Below are 18,826 nucleotides of genomic sequence, written 5' to 3'. Positions count from 1 at the left end.
ACAGAACACGGCTCAGAAAAGTCAGTTACAGTCGAGAAACCAGAGACTTCATCCTGCAAGATGCTGAAGCCCCTGAACTCAAGTCCTCAGCAATTCAGAGGAGGGAGGCCATCAATTTCAGATCCACTGTTCAGCTACACAGAGTTCCACTAGCGACATGAACTCTGAGATGGCAGAGCTGGGCAAAATGGAGGCTATTTCACTTAAAACTCAGCTGCTATTCTGCATTCCCAGGTTTGTCATACTGATTTGTATACGACAATTATTTTTTTTCTGTGCATCTGCACATTAGAATTTACGCAAGAGTTTTATACAGTGGGTGTATTTTGTAAATATTAGCAATCCTTGTTGTTAAGCTTTATCGTTATACGTAGAGTTGTTCTAGAGACTACCAAGCCCATGGAAGTCACATCACGGGGAAGGGCATAAACTTTTTTTTTTTCTTTTAAAAAGCATAATCAGTCTAGTATTCATGTAAATAGGCAGGCTGATGGCCCCGGAGACCAAAGCTGTCTCTTTACGCACAATAACGGCACAGCATGGGTGGCAGCGACACCAGCAACAGCCAAAGCACACACGTCTCCACACTGCCCTGACAGTGGGAATCACCTCTGCGCTGGGAGGACCACTTCCAGAAGTGAGGTGAGATGCAACTTCAGAGAGAAGGCGGAGGTGCATTCTTACCTACACAGGGCCAATTTCTCTGCTGGTGTAAATGGCCCAAGAACTCCTCTGGCGTTGTTGAAGCTGCTCTCTTTACACCAACAGAGCCTGGCTTACATTCTGAGAACTGGTGGGGTCTGTTGCCTCCAAATGTTACTTCCCTTCCCATGTTATTGGGTTGGTTTGTTTTCAACCAGTGTTTTGTTGAGAGCAAAGTGAAAGTTATGCAACGCACAGAGATCCTTCCTGGTAACATCTGCAGCTGTGCTGATGAAGACAAACCAGACATTAGCTGTACTCTCTGTCAAGTGGCTACTGAAGATCACCAGCACGCAGTTACTGCGGGTCACCCCACCACCCAGCCAACATCAGAACGTGTCACTTATCACTTGACAGTTTGGGTACAATTTTCATGTCGCACAGGGGTGTGAAAAAACACCCCTCTGAGCAACATAAGTTACACCAACAGATGTGCCAGTGTGGACAGCGCTAGGTCGGTGGGAGACACTGTCCCGTCGACATAGCTACTGCCGCTAGTTGGAGGTGGTTTAGTTACGTCGGTGGGAGAGCTCTCTCCCGTTGGCATGGAGAGGCTACATGAGCAATCTTCTAGGGGTACGGCTGCACCGGTACAACTGTAAGCTTGCTAGTGTAGACATGGACCCGACACAGGTGCTTTTGAAAGTTTTCTCTGTCCTGCCTACTGGCTCCCAACAGTAAGATTCCACCACATTACAGTTAGGTCTTTGTTCTCTTGTACCTAGAAGTGGATGAAAATCTTCAAGGGGACCGAGAACTACCAAAATGTCAACACCTTATTACATGTAATATTTGAATTTTAGGAGGTATCCTCAAGACTGATAAGTCTAAAATTATACCCATCAACTTTGGTTTGATTTGCTGGCACACATGTGCCTGTCACACCATCCCTCCGTTCTGTCTACTGTTTACAATAAGTAGTAGAATGGCAATTTGCAAGACATCTTGTCCTATCTCAGTAGGACGTGAGCGTGCACATTGCACTTACTATATTCTCTGCCTGCTTGCTCATTTCTTGTGAGTAGGCAGTGGAATGAAATTTACAAGAGCAGGCTTCTTTTACTTTATGATGCCATGTGAGAATTCATCTTTTCACTATATCCAATCAGTGACATTTGTCAACTGATTCCCACCAGGCCCTAGTGCAGAGGTGGGCAAACTACGGCCCATGGGCCAAATCCAGCCCATGGGACCCCCCTGCTCGTCCCCTGAGCTCCTGGCCCGGGAGGCTCGCCCCCAGCCCCTCCTCTGCTATTCCCTCTCCCCAGCAGCCTCAGCTCACTGCGCTGCCGGCGCAATGATCTGAATGGCAGGGCTGTGAGCTCCTGGGGCAGTGCAGCTGCAAAGCCTGGCCTGACCTGGTGCTCTGTGCTGGTCGGTGTCATGGTTGGCTCCAGACGGGCGGCACGGCTGAAGCGCCGCCAACCACCGGTGCTCCAGGCAGCATGGTAAGGGGCCAGGGAGCAGGGAGGTTGGATAGAGGGCAGGGGAGTTCAGGGGTGGTGGTGGTCAGGGGTGTGGATAGGGGTCGGGGTGGTCAGAGGGCGGGGAACAGGGGGGTTGAATGGGGGCAGGGGGACAGTCAGGAAGGAGGTGGGGTTGGATGCGGCAGCGGGGGGTGGTCAGGGGACAGGGAGAAGGGGTTTCAGAGGCGGTCAGGGGACAGGGAGCGGCGGGTGGATGGGCCAGGAGTCTCGGGGGGCCATCAGGGAACGGAGGGGTTGGATGGGGCAGGAGTCCCGGGGGGAGGTGTCAGGGGGTGAGAAGCAGGGTGGGGGCTGGGCCACACCTGGTTGTTTGGGGAGGCATAGCCTCCATACAATATCTGAAACCTGATGCGGCCCTCAGGCCAAAAAGTTTGCCCGCCCTGACCTAGTGTGATTGCGTATGCATATAAGTAAGTATATACAAGTTCTGTATGTTAGAGAAATATCACAAGAATGTATGTGCAATGCTTATTTTAGCTAGATACAGAGATCGTTACTATAAATACTTAAGATGTAGAAATACAGAAAAGTGGAAGCAATATAAAAGTCATACACAGAGGGCTCATAACACATGCAACACTGGGGTATTGCAGTCTCATGAACAGAATCTCTATACGCTATGGAAGAAATGTGGTTCACTAGGGTTTTTTGTAATAGTCAATCATCCATGTTTTAACTGAAACTTTCTCCAACCAACCACTGTATTTTTGTTTTCAGTGACATTTATGAGCTTCCTTCTGAACAGCAGAAACAATGGCAAAAAGGTGCGTAGAGGGAACTTCCGTCATTTCAGTGGCATAAATAAATCCTCAGCCAAAGCCGAGCTCAGCGCTGGAATGTACAAAGGTCTTTAGTTGCTCTTTAAATGCTGACAGTATGGGCCAGCAATAATAATGTTCCTGCTGCTATGCAGCCATAGGCAGAAGTTCTGCATCAACGTATTTGCAGGTTGTGGTAACTCTCTTACAGTCCTGGGCCTACCCACACAGAAAATGGATTAAGTTTATAAAAATCAGTTTACAGTTGAAATGACAGACACATTACAACTTTGTTACAGTATTCTTCTACAGGCCTGGTTTGGCTCCCAGACAGAAGCTTGTTTATCAACACTACTCTTTTACACAACACATGATTATTGACCCCATTAGAAATCTATACCATAAGAAAATTATTTCTAAAGAAGACGACCGCTATTTAACTTTGGAGGAAAAAGAAGCAGCAGAAGAATACTTTAACATTTCAACTAAAAACAAAAAAAACAAACCCCAAAACAACCAGCCACGGAAGTGGGGAGAGGGAGGAAATTCATTGTCCTAACAGAGGTTGGTCTTCAATTAAAAGGTCAAACAGAAGTGTTTTAGAAACCACATGGTATAATTTAAAGTGGTTTCTTAAGATGGGGTTTGAGCTTCAGTGGGGGCTTCATTCTATTAAAGATCCATAGTGGGTTGTTTTTTTTTTTGCAATGAAATATTTATATGAAATGTAAAGTGAATGGAGTTGTAAGTCCCAGCAGTTAAGAAATAAGTTAAAGCAAGTCAAATATACTTTCCTTGCATTTAGGTTGAAGGACTATAGATGCTGATGAGCAATAGTAGGAAGTGGCAGGCATTTGGAATCATTCTCAAACACAGTTTAGGATGAAATAACTGAGAAGTAGAGCTTCAATTAAATGCATCAGCAATCCCAGATCATCCCAGCAGTCTTCCAGTCTTCCAATGGGCCAGATTCTGAGCTGTTTTACAAGGAGTGGTGCTAGATTTTCAGCAGCATACCCAAGATGCAAGTCTAGCCCTATGTGTAGACACATACTTTTCTGAAACATATACTCTACAACTAGATATCAAAGAAGAAAAAAATAAGAATTATTCAAAACTATGAAGCAAAATATGGTACTTTACCAAAATATAAAATCTGAAACTATAGTACCAAGGCACTGTCAGATGTGAATGGACAGAGTGCTAGTTAAAAATATGTGGGGTGTGGTCTCGTGACATAATACATGATAGGGAGCTAGGAATTTTTGAGTTCTAATCCTAGGTCTGAACTAACTCATTCTGTCATTTTAGCCACTTACCCTCACTACCTCAAATTCCCATCTGTAAATGGGGATAATATTTACTGACCTACCTCACAAGGAGGGTGTGGGTGGGTTGTGAGAATTAGTTAACATTTGTCACTCACTCAGAAGACAGAAAGTGCTCAGTGTTCATATCTGGAAAGCAAACCCTTGGTATGCAGAGATTGGAATTAGTCTAGCTACTCCAGCAACTAAAAGTAGATCTGGCACCTCTGTTGTGAAATACAGTGTTCCTGTTTGAAGTGGATGGGGAGAGCTCTGACTCTTAGCTGGCATTGCTGCACTGTAAAAATAGCCAATGTGCTTTTAAAGATAGAATATGCAAAGGATAGATTTGCATGCACACTGGTATTTATTTTAAAGAGTGCTTCACAGATCACTTCCAGCTAAATTCACCATGCTCCTACGGTAGTAATGTTATTTTCTCATTCCTTCTTTTACATCCCCTGAGGAAACAGTGTAAGGCTGAGTAATGTGGGCTCTAACAGAATATTACATATTGTTATTAGTGTAACAAAAGGTATCTGGATCAAGGTGTTTTATCAGAGACCTCACCCTTTCCTTAAAAGGAATATTCAGGGAAGAACACAGGGCTGTATTCCTGGCTGAATAATATCCCCAAAACAATAATTAAGCTTTCCAGATTTTAAAACTTGATCCTACTTCCCATTGCACTCAATGGGAATTTTGTCAAACTTCAATGGAACAAAGCCCTAGTTTCCAGGAATGAGCACCCTGGTTTCACTGGAATAAAGAGATGCCCATGACAGAGACGCCCAGATCTGAGCACCACTGAATTTTGGGGAAATTCAGATCAATTCCAAAACCTGCATCTTTGGGTCACCTCCATCCTGTAGGATTCCAAAAGCCTTCACAAACTGTGAGCCTGATTTTCAAGTACCCAGATATAAAGCCAGAGTAACCTCCTGATACCAGCAGAACTAAACTGGTGTTAAATTGTTACATATCAGGGGAGAATCATCCTCTTAGCACAAGGAGACCCCAATCTCTGTTGGGTTTTCCAGGTGGCTACTGCAATAAAAACCACTAATAGTGCAGGACCGCATGAGAGACAGAAGTCAGTTGGACAAGACTCCGGGTGGAGGCAGAGGTGGGAAGGAGTGGAACTACTGGCTGAGGAGAAACTCTACACTTACAAGGAATGCTATGGGATGAGTGAAGTCTACATTAGTCCAATGTTAAGATGAGCCAGTTGAGGCAGAACGGGTAAGATCACACAGGAAGCATGTGGTATAGCGGACAGCAGAACAATCCTGGCCCCTCGTCTTGCGCTTTAACCATATACATCCTCCTCTGCCTCCTTTCAAGCTTTGACCATTATTAGACAACAAATACAGAATCCATGGAATAAAACAAACCTAAAGCTACATTTCCTGTCGGACAGAAGTTTTAGGATTGGAGCTCAATGTCTAAGCCAAACAACAAAAGCCAGAAGGAAACTGTTTTAAAGCCCTTCCAGGAAGGTGCCCAAACTGATCTAAAATTTAATTTTTTTACATGGTTAAAGCACAGTCTATTCTAACAAAACTGTCCTAAACGTACCAAGATGACTAAAAACGGCTCATCTTGGGAGATGCCAGAGACTCATCTGTCACTGGCCATGAGTATAAGACCCATTCTTGCCCCATCCGGCAAGGAGAACAGTGATATGGCCGCTGTTGCCAGATCCTCTATATGTGGCACCGAGGGGAAGTGAAAAGGGCCTGCAAGATGCATTTGCTATTAATACTTACCAAGCAATGGAGACATTTGTGTTTGCACTGGCACACAAGAGAACCTCTCTGTTCCCTTCCCTCTCAGCGCTATGCAGTGGCACATTGAGTGTGTTCTTCCCCGAGCAAATTATGGGGGAAACAATCTGACCAAAGGTTTCAGAGTAGCAGCCGTGTTAGTCTGTATTCGCAAAAAGAAAAGGAGGACTTGTGGCACCTTAGAGACAAACCAATTTATTTGAGCATAAGCTTTCGTGAGCTACAGCTCACTTCATCGGATGCAAATCTGAGCAAAGTAACTCCCACTCATTTGCAAGGGACAAATGGTTCCAAGCTCATGATTTGTACTAAAAATAAGCTAGTTGTCTCAACTCTTTATGTCCCCCTCTCTCAGGGAGCTTTCAGCCTTACTTTCTATAGGATGGAGAAAGGGCCCAGAGCTGTACAAGTGTGTGAATGGATATTTTTTGTGTTCTCATTCCAGCTGGCTCGCCTGCTGTAAAGCTGGCAGCATCTCCCTATCACAGTCTACAGGAACAATGGGTTGTTGCAAGTGAAATGCGTCATAATCCGACTAAGCTTTAACAAGGAAGCAGGGTGTCAGATGGGAAGGCTAGAGATCCAGTGGCTGTGACATCTGTAACTAGGGCAATTCCAATTAAAAAAGAAAGTACTGTACATTATTGAGGAGGAGGAGAGATTTCACTAACAGCTGCTGTTCAAGATAAAAAAAATCTATCATCAAGGCATACTCAAAAGCATTCATTTCAAACTGCTTACTTCCTATTTGTACTCCCAAACATTCAAGATGTGCATATAAGGAAAGCGCAAAAAAAATTCCCCAAGGTCAAAGTGCTGCATCTGTTTGTCCAATTGCAGCAAGCAATCATTTTTTTAAAAAAAAGTTACAAAAGCACTGCTAGAACTTTCCAGTTGCACATGTTGATACAGACCTTTGAAATGTATGTCAAGATGATCATGTATCTCAAGTATTTTGAGTCATGCATGGCAAATGTCTACACTACACTAGAATAGTGAAAACCCTCAGGAAAATAGTCTCCCCTGCCAACCTTCTCTGATGCAGTTTGACTTTGAAATAATTCAGACGTTCTGCGGTTAATAAGAAATCAGATCATCCTAAACCACCTGGGAAAGTACTTTCAACTATTGTAACTTCGAGACAGATGGTCAGTTGGCCAAGCTCCTACAAAACTACAAGCAAACATACTTCAGATTAGAAATTAAATAAGAAAAAGAATGTTCTCAAACTATTGGTAAATTCAGATCTGCAACAGCTCAAAGAGTTTTTAATTCTTTTCAAGAAAGTTTTTTAAGTCTGAATAAGGAAATAAAAATAGATCCAGGGCTCTCAAACTGGATCTAGCTCTTTATCCTCTTATCTTTTTCTATCTGTTAAATTCAGATGTAGGTTCCAATTCAGCCTACTGGTCTTTGAAGTTAGTCTTTAATCCTTAAGGATTAATCATCCCTGTTGAAGAGATGGGTCTTTAAGAATATCTTTCTTGTCTAAATGGGAGGCATTCCCCTTCTGGACACCTTCACACTGCTGGAAGAATACTTACTATTGTTATTTATTAGAGGATGTCATCAAGAAGGTGCTCTGTGAAGTGTGAAAAAGTTTATTTTTCCATATCACTGAGGCATCCGCTTAGCAAACCTAAAATTAAAATGGTTTTGAAGTCAGAAATATGTTTAATGTTTGTTTTTAATGCTTTTATAAAAAGGAATCTACGTGTAAAAATAAATTTTATATCTTTATTTCTCTTTGTTTTTCCAGGTTTTCTGGGATTTTATTTTTATAGTAACTTAAAATGATTTCATTGTAGAGAATGATTTCATTATGGTCTCATCCGCCACGCCAGGGTGTTAGAGCAGAAACACTCTGGCGAGAGGAATGGATATCTGTTCTAACCCCCAACCAGTCCCTCATTGCCGATCCCACAATTTGCCCTCCTGGTTTTGACCTGCCCCATTGCCAATGGTCCCTGTTGAACAGGTTCCGGAATGGGCAAGATCTCTGTGCAGCCAACCAGTATCGCTGGGGCCTTCGTGACAGCCCTTTGTTCAGCTGCGGCACAACACAGCCGATGACGCACTTTGTCGATGAGTGCCTGCTGACTAGGTTCAGCCATGGCCTAGAAGAACTGCATCACGCCACTGAAGATGCCATCGCTTGGCAAGATGACTATGCACATGCTAAATAAATATTGTAGAGGTCAGTTTTTCTAGTGACCTCTCAATAGGGTGACGTGTAACAGGAAATGCGTTATTTGCCATCTTGATGGTAATTATGGAGGTTATTTGAGTCTCTTAAAGGGAGCACCTCTGCCATATATTATTTGGGTTTACAATGTGGGCTGCTACTGGATCCCTGGCTGAAGATGGATGTCCATGTAACAAGAGTGGTCAGGAGTACTTTTTCCCCCATCTACACTTGCCAAGGTGTTGGCAAACTTTTCTTTCTGATCTGGACCATGCCATTGTTTTCCACCCCTCTTTCTGCTCAAGATTAGATTACCATCATGGGTTTTACAGGGGATGATTTGGAAACTTTAGCAGATATGGTGATAATCTCACGCACAGACAATGCTTTCACATGTTTGAAGTCTCTCAGTGGTGCGCTCTGAATGCCGAGTACGAGGTGGTGGTTCTCAATCAATCAATCGCACCGTGGAAGTGTTGTGTGCCAGCACTGTATATGTACAATAACTGAAGCCCTTCGGAGACCCCTTTGAAAGTCTGGCCCTTTGCTCCTACTGCTGACAGATGGGACAGACGGACAAGGTGAGTGAGATCTTTTATTGGATCAATTTTTGTTGGTGAGTAAGTTATTCTGAGTAAGTTTCCCAGCCCTGAAGAGGAGTTCCGTGTAAGCTCGAAAGCTTGTCTCTCTCACCAACAGAAGTTGGTCCAACAGAAGATACTGCCTCACCCACATTGTTTCTAATATCCTGGGACCGACATAGCTACATCAATACTGCAGACAGACAATTAAGTCTGTCTAATTTCTCTTATTCCCCCTGCTCCTCCAACACTTGACTGCTTCTAAGTATACTCAATTATCCTATTAGACCCATATCATCTGGGGTCAAGACCTCACCTAACCAGCAACTGAATACATGCCAGCATATGCCTCAATCACCAGCCCTGAAGGCAGGCTTAAGGAGGTAGAATTCAAGCCCCCTAGTTATAGGTATTAATCCAGAGAGATTTTTGTAATAGCCTTTCAGTGACATTAATTTTAGTCCTAATGAAGATAGAAATTTAGGGTGATTCTTCACGTGACCCTCCTCAGCTTTTTCACTGAACGCTCCTTGCTTAGCTGACAGGATCTCTTGGTATCTATTAGAGTTGAAAGTCAAAAGAAATTGACTGTAACCTTGGGTTTTCTTAGCTTTCATATCATCACAAGAGGGTGATGTACAACGGACATATTAATATGTCCTATCTTGATAGCATTGGTTTACCAGTGATCCAATTCCACATTGCAAATCTAGATTACAGCTCCAATTGATCTATTCAGTTTTTCACTTATATCCTGTTAAGAAAGCAATGAAAGAGGTCATTACTATTTTGTTGCAACACCTGATGCAGCTTCATACCTACTGAATGGCAAAGTTTATCTTAGTGGTTACTAGTAATGAGCTGCAAATGCCAGAGAGCAAAAATAATCTAAAATATTTGGGGGCCATTAAACATGAAACGTGACAAGCAAGTCAAGCTCCTGGATTCATATCAAGCGCTTTCAATCATACCCCTGTGGTTGAGATAAAGAAATGCCAATATAAACTATCAAGTATTAACAGTATTTTATACCTCTACATACAGATACAGTAGACTCCACAAAAATTCACCACCAAGATGCTTATGTGCTGTTGGATGGCACATTTATCATCAGTGTTAGATACAGGATTTCTTAGGCTCTGATGGATAATTATTATTTCTTCCAAGAAAGTGAAGGATTTATTACTCATACAGTAAGCATGGAAGGTATTTTTTTTTATTAAAATAGTGGTATATTTCACCTGGGTGATACAAACTTAAATGGGTCAATCTTCCCTAAAATAGCTGTGATTTTAGGCAATGTACGAATTCCTTAACAATAAACATTCTAGAGATTGTTGGTGCCCCATTCTCCTTCTCATGCCTCCATGCTGCAGGGCTACAAATGTGAACTTTAGTCCCTAAGAATTCACTTGTAGCCCTGGAAAACACTGGGATGTCTCATTTTAATTGGGACACTAAGTCTAGAGAAGCTATATAAAGGTCATAAATAGTTTTTTCCCATAGCATGTCACATTTACAGAGTGCACTATAGAATGGAGTGGTGTAAGGGGTTTATCAGCACTTGCTGAAGGTTTGCTATGCTCACTCACAGTTGTGCTCCTAATGAGAAAATGCAACCACCCTAAATTCATGCTAAAAGTTCTATGCCACAGCACATCATGTATTCCCCTATAAAATATATTTTGATGAAACCATTAGATGAGCTCATGCCCAAACTAAGTCAGCTGATCTTACTACTGTAACCTATCTTTTAATCCCCCCTTCATTTGTATCACAAGTAGGGCTGCCAAGCGATTAAAAGTTTATCGTGATAATTGCATGATTAAAAAAATTAATCGTGATTAATTGCACTGTTAAACAACAGACTACCATTTATTTAAATATTTTGATGTTTTCTACATTTTCAAATATATTGATTTCAATTACAACACAGAATAAAAAGTGTACCGTGCTCCCTTTATATTTATTTTTATTACAAGTATTTGTACTGTAAAAACCCCAAAAGAAATAGTATTTTTCAATTCACCTACTAAAGTACTGTAGTGCAATCTCTTTATCATGAAAGTTGAACTTACAGATGTAGAATTATGTACAAAAAAACCTGCATTCAAAAATAAAACAATGTAAAATTTTAGAGCCTGCAAGTCCTACTACTTCTTGTAATACTTCTTGTTCAGCAAATTGCTAAGACAAACAAGTTTGTTTACATTTACGGGAGATAATGCTGCCCGCTTCTTGTTTACAATGTCACCTAAAAGTGAGAACAGGTGTTCTCACGGCACTGTTGTAGCCGGTGTCGCAACATATTTATGTGCCAGATGCACTAAAGATTCAAAGTCCCTTCATGCTTTAACCACCACTCCAGAGGACCTGCATCCATGCTAATGATGGGTTCTGTTCGATAACAATCCAAAGCAGTGCGGATCGACGCATGTTCATTTTCGTTATCCGAGTCAGATGCCACCAACAGAAGGTTGATTTTCTTTTTTGGAGGTTCGGGGTCTGTAGTTTCCACATCGGAGTGTTGCTCTTTTAAGACTTCTGAAAGCATGCTCCACACCTCGTCCCTCTCAAATTTTGGAAGGCACTTCAGATTCTTAAACCTTGGGTCAAGTTCTATAGCTATCTTTAGAAATCTCATACTGGTACCTTCTTTGCATTTTGTCAAATCTGCAATGAAAGTGTTCTTAAAATGAACATGTGCTGGTTCATCATCCGAGACTGCTATAACATGAAATATATGGCAGAATGTGGGTAAAACAGAGCAGGGGACATACAATTCTCTCCCAAGGAGTTCAGTCACAAATTTAATTAAACACATTTTTTTTAAATGAGCATCAGCATGGAAGCATGTCCTCCGGAATGGTGACCAAAGCATGAAGGGGCATACAAATGTTTAGCATATCTGGCACATAAATACCTTGCAAATGCCTGTTCTCACTTTTTGGTGACATTGTAAATAAGAAGCGGGCAGCATTAGCTCCTGTAAATGTAAACAAACTTGATTGTCTTGGCAATTGGCTGAACAAGGAGGAGGACTGAGTGGACTTGTAGGCTCTGAAATTTTACAGAGTTTTGTTTTTGAGTGCAGTTATGCAACAAAAAAAGTCTACATTTGTAAGTTGCACTTTCATGGCACTACAGTACTTGTATGAGGTGAATTGAAAAATACTATTTATTTTGTTTATCATTTTTCATGCAAATATTTATAATAAAAATAATATATACTTTGATTTCAATTACAACACAGAATACAATATATATGAAAATGTAGAAAAACATCCAAAATATTTAATAAATTTCAATTGGTATTCTATTGTTTAATAGCGCGATTAATCACAATAATTTTTTAAATCGCAATTAATTTTTTTTTAGTTAATCGCATGAGTTAATTGCGATTAATCAATAGCCCTTGTCACAAGAGAATTTAGGCCCAGACTGATCGCTGCCTGAGTAGCTACAGGGAGGGAAGATAGGATACCAGAGCGTGGTTTAACAAAGCAAACATAGAAATACGATACAATTGCTGGAAGCTGAAGCTAGACAAGTTTAAATTGGCAATAAGATAGAACATTTTAAAATGAGCAGAATTAGCCACTGGAATGACTTATCAAGGGATGTGGTGGAATCTTTATCACTTGAAGTCTTTAAATCAAGACAATGTCTTTCTAGAGGATGTGCTCCAGCTACCCCTGAAGTTATAAGCCTGATGCAGGAATTACTGGGTGAAATTCTATGGTCTGTGCTAAGCAGGGGGTCAGATTAGATGATCACACTGGTCCTTTTGGCCTTAAATTCTATTAATCCTACAAAGACGTACACACGTCTAACTTTATGCACCAAGTAGTCTCATTGACTCCACCTGGTATCTCAAGTTGGGTGCCCAAAATCTGGGACATCCACAATCAATGGCCAGTTTCCAAGACTTTCAACTTCTCTGTGCGTCTGTTCCCTTCTTTGTAAAATCTACGTAAAATCACTTCAGTTCCCTTCTTTGTAAAATCACTGACTTCAAAGGGATGTGGTGAGCTTAAATAACTGGAGCCAAGCACTGCTTCCCCTTCTACTGGATAACCCTGGGCCCAGACTCTTATTATTTGCAGAAAGGGAGCAGGATTTGGCGCATGGCTCCACATCCCCCACCAGGAAAAGATGTAGAATTAACAAGGAAAAGATTAGAGACTGTGGACAGTGAGGATTCATCTCCTCCTTCTCCGTGACGGAGGTGGCACGCAGTCGCAGCTGCAAAGAAGTGCCCATGCTGCTCTGCAAGTTGGGTAAAAGGAGGAAGCCTTCTCTTTCATCAGCTTCCCAGGAGCTCATCTCTAGACGGACGCTCAGCTACCTGAGGCATGCACTTGTTTCACATCCTAACTCTACATGTTTTAAGCACAGAGATGCAAGATGCTAGACAAGTGCATGTAATGAGTCACTGGAGCTGCCCTCAGTTTATCTCACATTTAATTTTGGCTCTGGATCTTTTATTGTTTCTGGAGCATCAAAACTCTCCCACTGTGCTATAAAGACTTTTTTAAAATGTTGCAAATCATAACTGAATGGTCACAGTAGGGTATAGAACTGCATCCTTTGTCCATGACCCTCCCCCAATCCCAGTTTAAAAACCCAATGCGCCCCACATTATTATGCTAATACCGTCATCTTAAGTTTGGTTCTTTTCATTTTGAAGGCGGCATCGCCAGGGGATATCAGTCCACCCCCTATGTTCATTAAAGCTCTCAGTCATGTACCCTTTAAATATGGTAATGACTTCTTACCATTTTAAAAAATAAGAGATTAAAAATGATGAGCATAATCAGCACTGATCACTCACAAAGCTGGTCATCAAGCAGAGAATCATTTCAAATGGATTTTTGTCGTTGCTTGTGCATTCACTTGCCAGGCTTTGCCTTTTGAATCTACCTCAGATATTGTCTGTGATTTCTTGCAAATCTTGAATACTGGCAATTTAACCAGGAGAACTGTTCATCATACTGCACTTTCTATTCTTCCTAGCAAGCACCTTACAACAGTCTGCAATTTAAATACCTTTAACTGAAGAGCCTCAAAAGACACTGCTGTTTTATAGACATCTGCACCAACTTGCTTTTGAAGACTGACAGGCTCATTGTTTTAAACATAATGGATCAAATCCATCTCTGATGTCGAGGGATGAATGTGGTCTATTAATCTGGAACATGATTATTATACAATTCAAACTACAAGACGAGGTTGAGTTTGGTCTTTAAAGCCTTACTAACTTTAAGTCCTAGATTCCATGCCTGAGAGATCATCCCTCTCCCACCTCTTTTCTTTCTCCATGCACCACTGGGGCACATAAGATCATCTGAAGAGCTCTCTAAAAATTAGATTTTAATATCTAGGTGCTGATGACACAGCATTCTGGAGGAGAGGAGGACAGCACCTCTGGATTTCACCAGACAAAGCCAGGAACCATCCATCTGACTTCAGGGCCTGTATATTCACTCTAGCTTTCACCTCAGAAGGATTAGCTGAGATGATTGGTTTTCTTTTGGGATTGTTCAAGTAATAGGATGGGATTTTGTCCCTGTGCATGCATTCTTATTAGGATGGGGCAGGTATAAATTTGGGAGCGTCCTTAGTGCAACTAATGAGGGGCGGGGAGGAGAGGTTATTTTGTTTTTAATTTCAAACAATAAATAACATGTATCAGGCAATTTGAGTTAAATTGTGGAGTAGGTTGTTTAATAGCGCTTGGAATTGGTCCTTTGAGAGGGCTGCCTTTCCAATGTTGTCAAAAATCTCATATACACACAGACACCAGTTAGCAAAGTTTTTATAGATCGCTTCTGGATCCATTTGGATGAAATGGAAATGCAAGATTATTATTATACCCATTATAATGTATTGGCTCATGTATGCATTCATACATACACAGTTGCATGTGCTCCGCCCTTCCCAACACCACTGTCCTCTGCTGGATGGAACTGAAAAACTACTTAACAGTGAGTCACAGACACTATATTGCTAATGTTAAGTAATGTAAAAAAACATGGAGAGTCTGCTTCAGTGGAGAGGATTTTGTAACCTGACTAAATTATACTTCACCAACTGCCGTCAAGTTGCAAATGACCATGGGTGCCACCTGATAAGTGAAAAGTAGTAGCTGGCCATGGATTGTTATGGTACATACATATTTTTCTCTTCCACAGTATAAGTGAGGCCCCGTGTATTTCACAAATCCATAGAATTCACCCCCTTTGCTCCAGAAGCTAACCTGCCTCTAAAAAACGTTCGTTTTAGTCCTTACGGTTGTGAAAACTATGGAAAACCACCAACCAAATGTAACTGATGCCCTGGTCTCATCTTAAGACTGCAGAGAGCATGAAACAAGCTCTGAGACGTGTGAACTCTGCCATTCATCTCAATGGGGGAGTTAAATGTGAAACCTAACCATGGGCAGGTCTACACTACGGCAGGGATCGACACTCTGAGATCCATCCACTGGCAGTCGATTTCATGGGTGTAGTAAAGACCCGCTAAATAAACTAAAGATTGCTCTCAGTTGATCCCTGTACTCTACCCCTGACGAGAAGAGTAAGGTTTCTCCCGTCAACCCGCTGCAGTGCAGACCCTGCGGTAACTCGACCTAAGGTACGTCGACTCCAGCTACATTATTCACATAGCTGCAGTTGAGTAACATAGGTCAACTTACCGTGGTAGCGTAGAGATAGCTATAGTTGATGTTTAAATTGTCATCTGTAATCATTTCGCTGCTGGTCATTTTATCAGAATTATCCAGATACTGTGTTTCACCTCAAATCCCTAACGCTGCTGGTTCCAATAGAGAGAGAGAAGACAGCACATCCACTATCTCCGATTTCCTGAACTAGGAAACTTTAAGTAGAGAGAATGAAGAGTGTTTTCTCCATTTTATTTAAATCAATACTTAAAAAGACAACATACTTTGCTAACTATAAGCTACTATGAATAAAAACACTAAAAGTCAATAAAATGTGAAGAAATGTCTGATTCATTTTTACAATACAACCTACTTTGAGTCACAGGAGTAACTGGAGCGTCAAGGAAGGGATTCCGAAAAGTCTGGTTATTAAAATCACTTGCTTTTCTTAATGACTTTTAGATTCAAGGGATAAGAAAATACATTTAAGTTATAGGCACTCTCTGAAGAGGCCCCCTGGGCATAAATCTTACACCGCAACTGGGGTAGGGCGGGGAAAGAGAGGAGAGAACGTATATGAGTGCTAATGTTATTTCAGAATTTAAAACAGCCTTCGCTGAGTTTTTCTTTCAATTGCGCTCACTCATATAACCTCCATTATACAATGTGATCCGCAAAATGGTTACTAGGATCCTGTGTCAAATGCACATTTGTAGAAATAAAGACATGTATAGGACTGACAACATCTTAGAAATGCCCACTTTATATGCAAAATAAGGAAGATTTTGGGTAACCTTCATTTTAGCTTATAGTCACACTGCATTGGTCTTGTGTCAGTAAGTCTGGCTGAATCTTCACTAAAATGATTGAAAAAAATAATTTCTAATTTTTATTTGATCAACTCTTCCCTTTCTCACCCTCACCCCCAACTTGCATGATAGTGCTATCTTTTTTCCCCATTCAAGTCCACTCCATTGTCACCTATCCTGGAATCTGGAGACTCCAAGAGGTAGGAGAGCACGTTCTTTCATGTTAGACACAAAAGGAAGTAGGAATTCCTGAGGTCTGCTTGTTTATACTCTTTCCCAGTGCCCGCATATGTGCTTGCATTTTTCCTCTCTCTCTCTCTCTCATATATACAATACATATATATATATATATATACACACACACACACACATATATATACACACACACACACACACACATATATATATACACACACACACACACACATATATATATAATACTGTGATCTTGGCAGACTAGCCTGATATTTTTCTTTGAAAAAATAACTGATTTTTTAAGATAAGGGAAGTGCAGTAGATCTTATAGACTTGCACTTCAGTTAAGCATTCGACAGGGTACCCCCATGGGAAATTCATTAAATTAGGGAAGATGGGCATTAGTACAAGAATTGTAAGGTGGCTAAGGAACTGGCTAAAGGGGAGGCAATGGCCTGTGCTGAAAGGGGAACTATCGGACTGGAGGGAAGATGGGTTCCTCAAAGATGGGTCTTGGAACTGATCTTATTTAATATTTTGATTATTGACCTTGTCACAAAAAAATAGTAGCTCATGAAATTTGCTAATGATACCAAGTTGGGAGGCATTGTCAATACAGGAGGAGGATCTGAATATTAGACAGGAAGAGCGAGAGAGACCGCGCGCACAAGCACATGCCACCTGAGCTCAGTCCCAGGGGGTAAGGTGCATCTGACCTCAGGTGGCTAGTCTGAGCCTCTGCTGATATAGCAATGACTACACTGCTATTTTAGTGTGATACTGTGAGCCCTTGTAGTGGCAGTCCATCTACCCAGGGCAGGAGGCTTGCCGTGTAGGCATACTTAGTGATCCAGCTACACAAAGGCACAGTCTAATCCAATATTTCTCCAATGAAGCCACCAGCGGATATTTTTGCTGCCACCACAGCCTCCAAAGCATGGGTGGAGAGTGGGTGGGAGGCAAAGCAGTGGCCCCTCCCTGCAGCACTGCCTTGGTGTTTGAGCTGGTGCTGCCAGCAGTGATCGGCGCCCTGAGCCATGCAGCCTCCTCGGGGGGCACCAGGCAGTGCCTCTGGAGATACATGGGGCCGGTGTGCGCAGTGTCGGAAGGGCTCTTGTCAGTCAAGGTGGCCGCAGCATTCAGTCACTGAGGCACTCCCCTGGGTAGCTGCCCTGCTCCCGCCCAGCTGGGGCTCGGGGAGCCTGGGACTCGGCGGGCGGTCAGTGAGTTCCCGACTCACCTTCCCCAGGGAAGGCCCTCGCTGAAGGACAGTGTGGGACAGGGACAGAGACGGGTTTGTCAGAGCAGCCATGGGCAAGAATTGGGAGCCGCACTCTGAAGCCACCAAAGAATTTGTTGAGAACCCCCCTGAATCCATCCATGGTGTTACTGAAGTTAATGGAGTTACACCCAGGATGAATTTGGTTCATTAATTTTATTTTTCAGTACCAATTTAGGCAGCCTCTACAGTCCACCCAAAATGGCTAGCTGAACTAGGAACTGTTATTTTAAAATGTACGTTAGACCCTATCTGCACTGGCATAGCACATCGCACTTATCTAGAAATATTACCCAGACAGCTCTTGGCAGCCACACAAGAGACCCAAATTTGGCAATGACCTCAGGACTGAAGACTGTAAACGAGTCATGGAGTTGACACATTCAGACTCCAGGGGGAGATTTGATGGGTGCTGTTCATTCAATACCCCACACCCAACAAACAGTACCTGATGGAGCCTTGACAGGTGCCGCAGGGAACTGGAAAGGTCTTCGATGCCTTTGTAAAGATCCATGATGAAGAGGGACAAAGAAAAAGTAACGTAAAGGGTCATGGGAAAAAAATATCCAAGGATCCTGATCCTGTATTGATAAAAATCAATAGCAAAACCATCAGAGCAACATCAGTCCCCCGCTCTGGGCAATCCAGAGGATCTGACCAAGTGCTCAGCTGCCTGGGGATCTTCATAGTACTCTCACAAGTTCCCTGAGGGAATGTCCTATGTCTTTGGACAAAAGGATGCACATTTCTGGGGTGTATTGATGACATGATGAGCTATCATTGCGTAGGGCCAGATTAGGAGTCCCTCAGGAAAGCTACTCACATGAGTATTGATTATTTAGTCTCATTGAGTAAGTGGTTCATAATCTACCCCATAATGAGGATGTAAACTAACACGACAATGCGATATCACCATGTCCTAGAACAGGGGTCGGCGACCTATGGCATGAGTGCCAAAGACAGCACGCGAGCCGATTTTTAATGGCACACTGCTGCTTGCCGGGTCCCAGGAGCCGGCCCCGCTCAGCTCACTGCCGAGTGCCTGCTCTCCCCCCTCCCCACGCCAGCTGCT

At 42.3% G+C, this 18,826-nt stretch overlaps 1 protein-coding gene across 13 annotated transcripts in view; it reads right to left on the bottom strand.

Moving 5' to 3' along the window:
* Nucleotides 1-18,826, bottom strand: part of TNIK (TRAF2 and NCK interacting kinase) — a 321,027-nt gene that overhangs the window by 194,505 nt on the left and 107,696 nt on the right. Inside the window, exon 1 of one of the 13 annotated variants that reach the window (XM_073359385.1) lies at nucleotides 18,203-18,388. The exons of the other annotated variants lie outside the window; for them this stretch is intronic. Within the exon in view, the coding sequence (XP_073215486.1) occupies nucleotides 18,203-18,307 (105 nt within the window). The 5' untranslated portion in view covers nucleotides 18,308-18,388. Of the gene's footprint in view, nucleotides 1-18,202; nucleotides 18,389-18,826 lie in introns of those variants that run through there. 13 annotated transcript variants of the gene reach the window in all.

The sequence above is a fragment of the Lepidochelys kempii genome, chromosome 9 (assembly GCF_965140265.1).
Source record: "Lepidochelys kempii isolate rLepKem1 chromosome 9, rLepKem1.hap2, whole genome shotgun sequence".
In the NCBI taxonomy this organism is placed as follows: domain Eukaryota; kingdom Metazoa; phylum Chordata; order Testudines; family Cheloniidae; genus Lepidochelys; species Lepidochelys kempii.
This window is presented reverse-complemented; position numbering and strand designations above follow the sequence as displayed.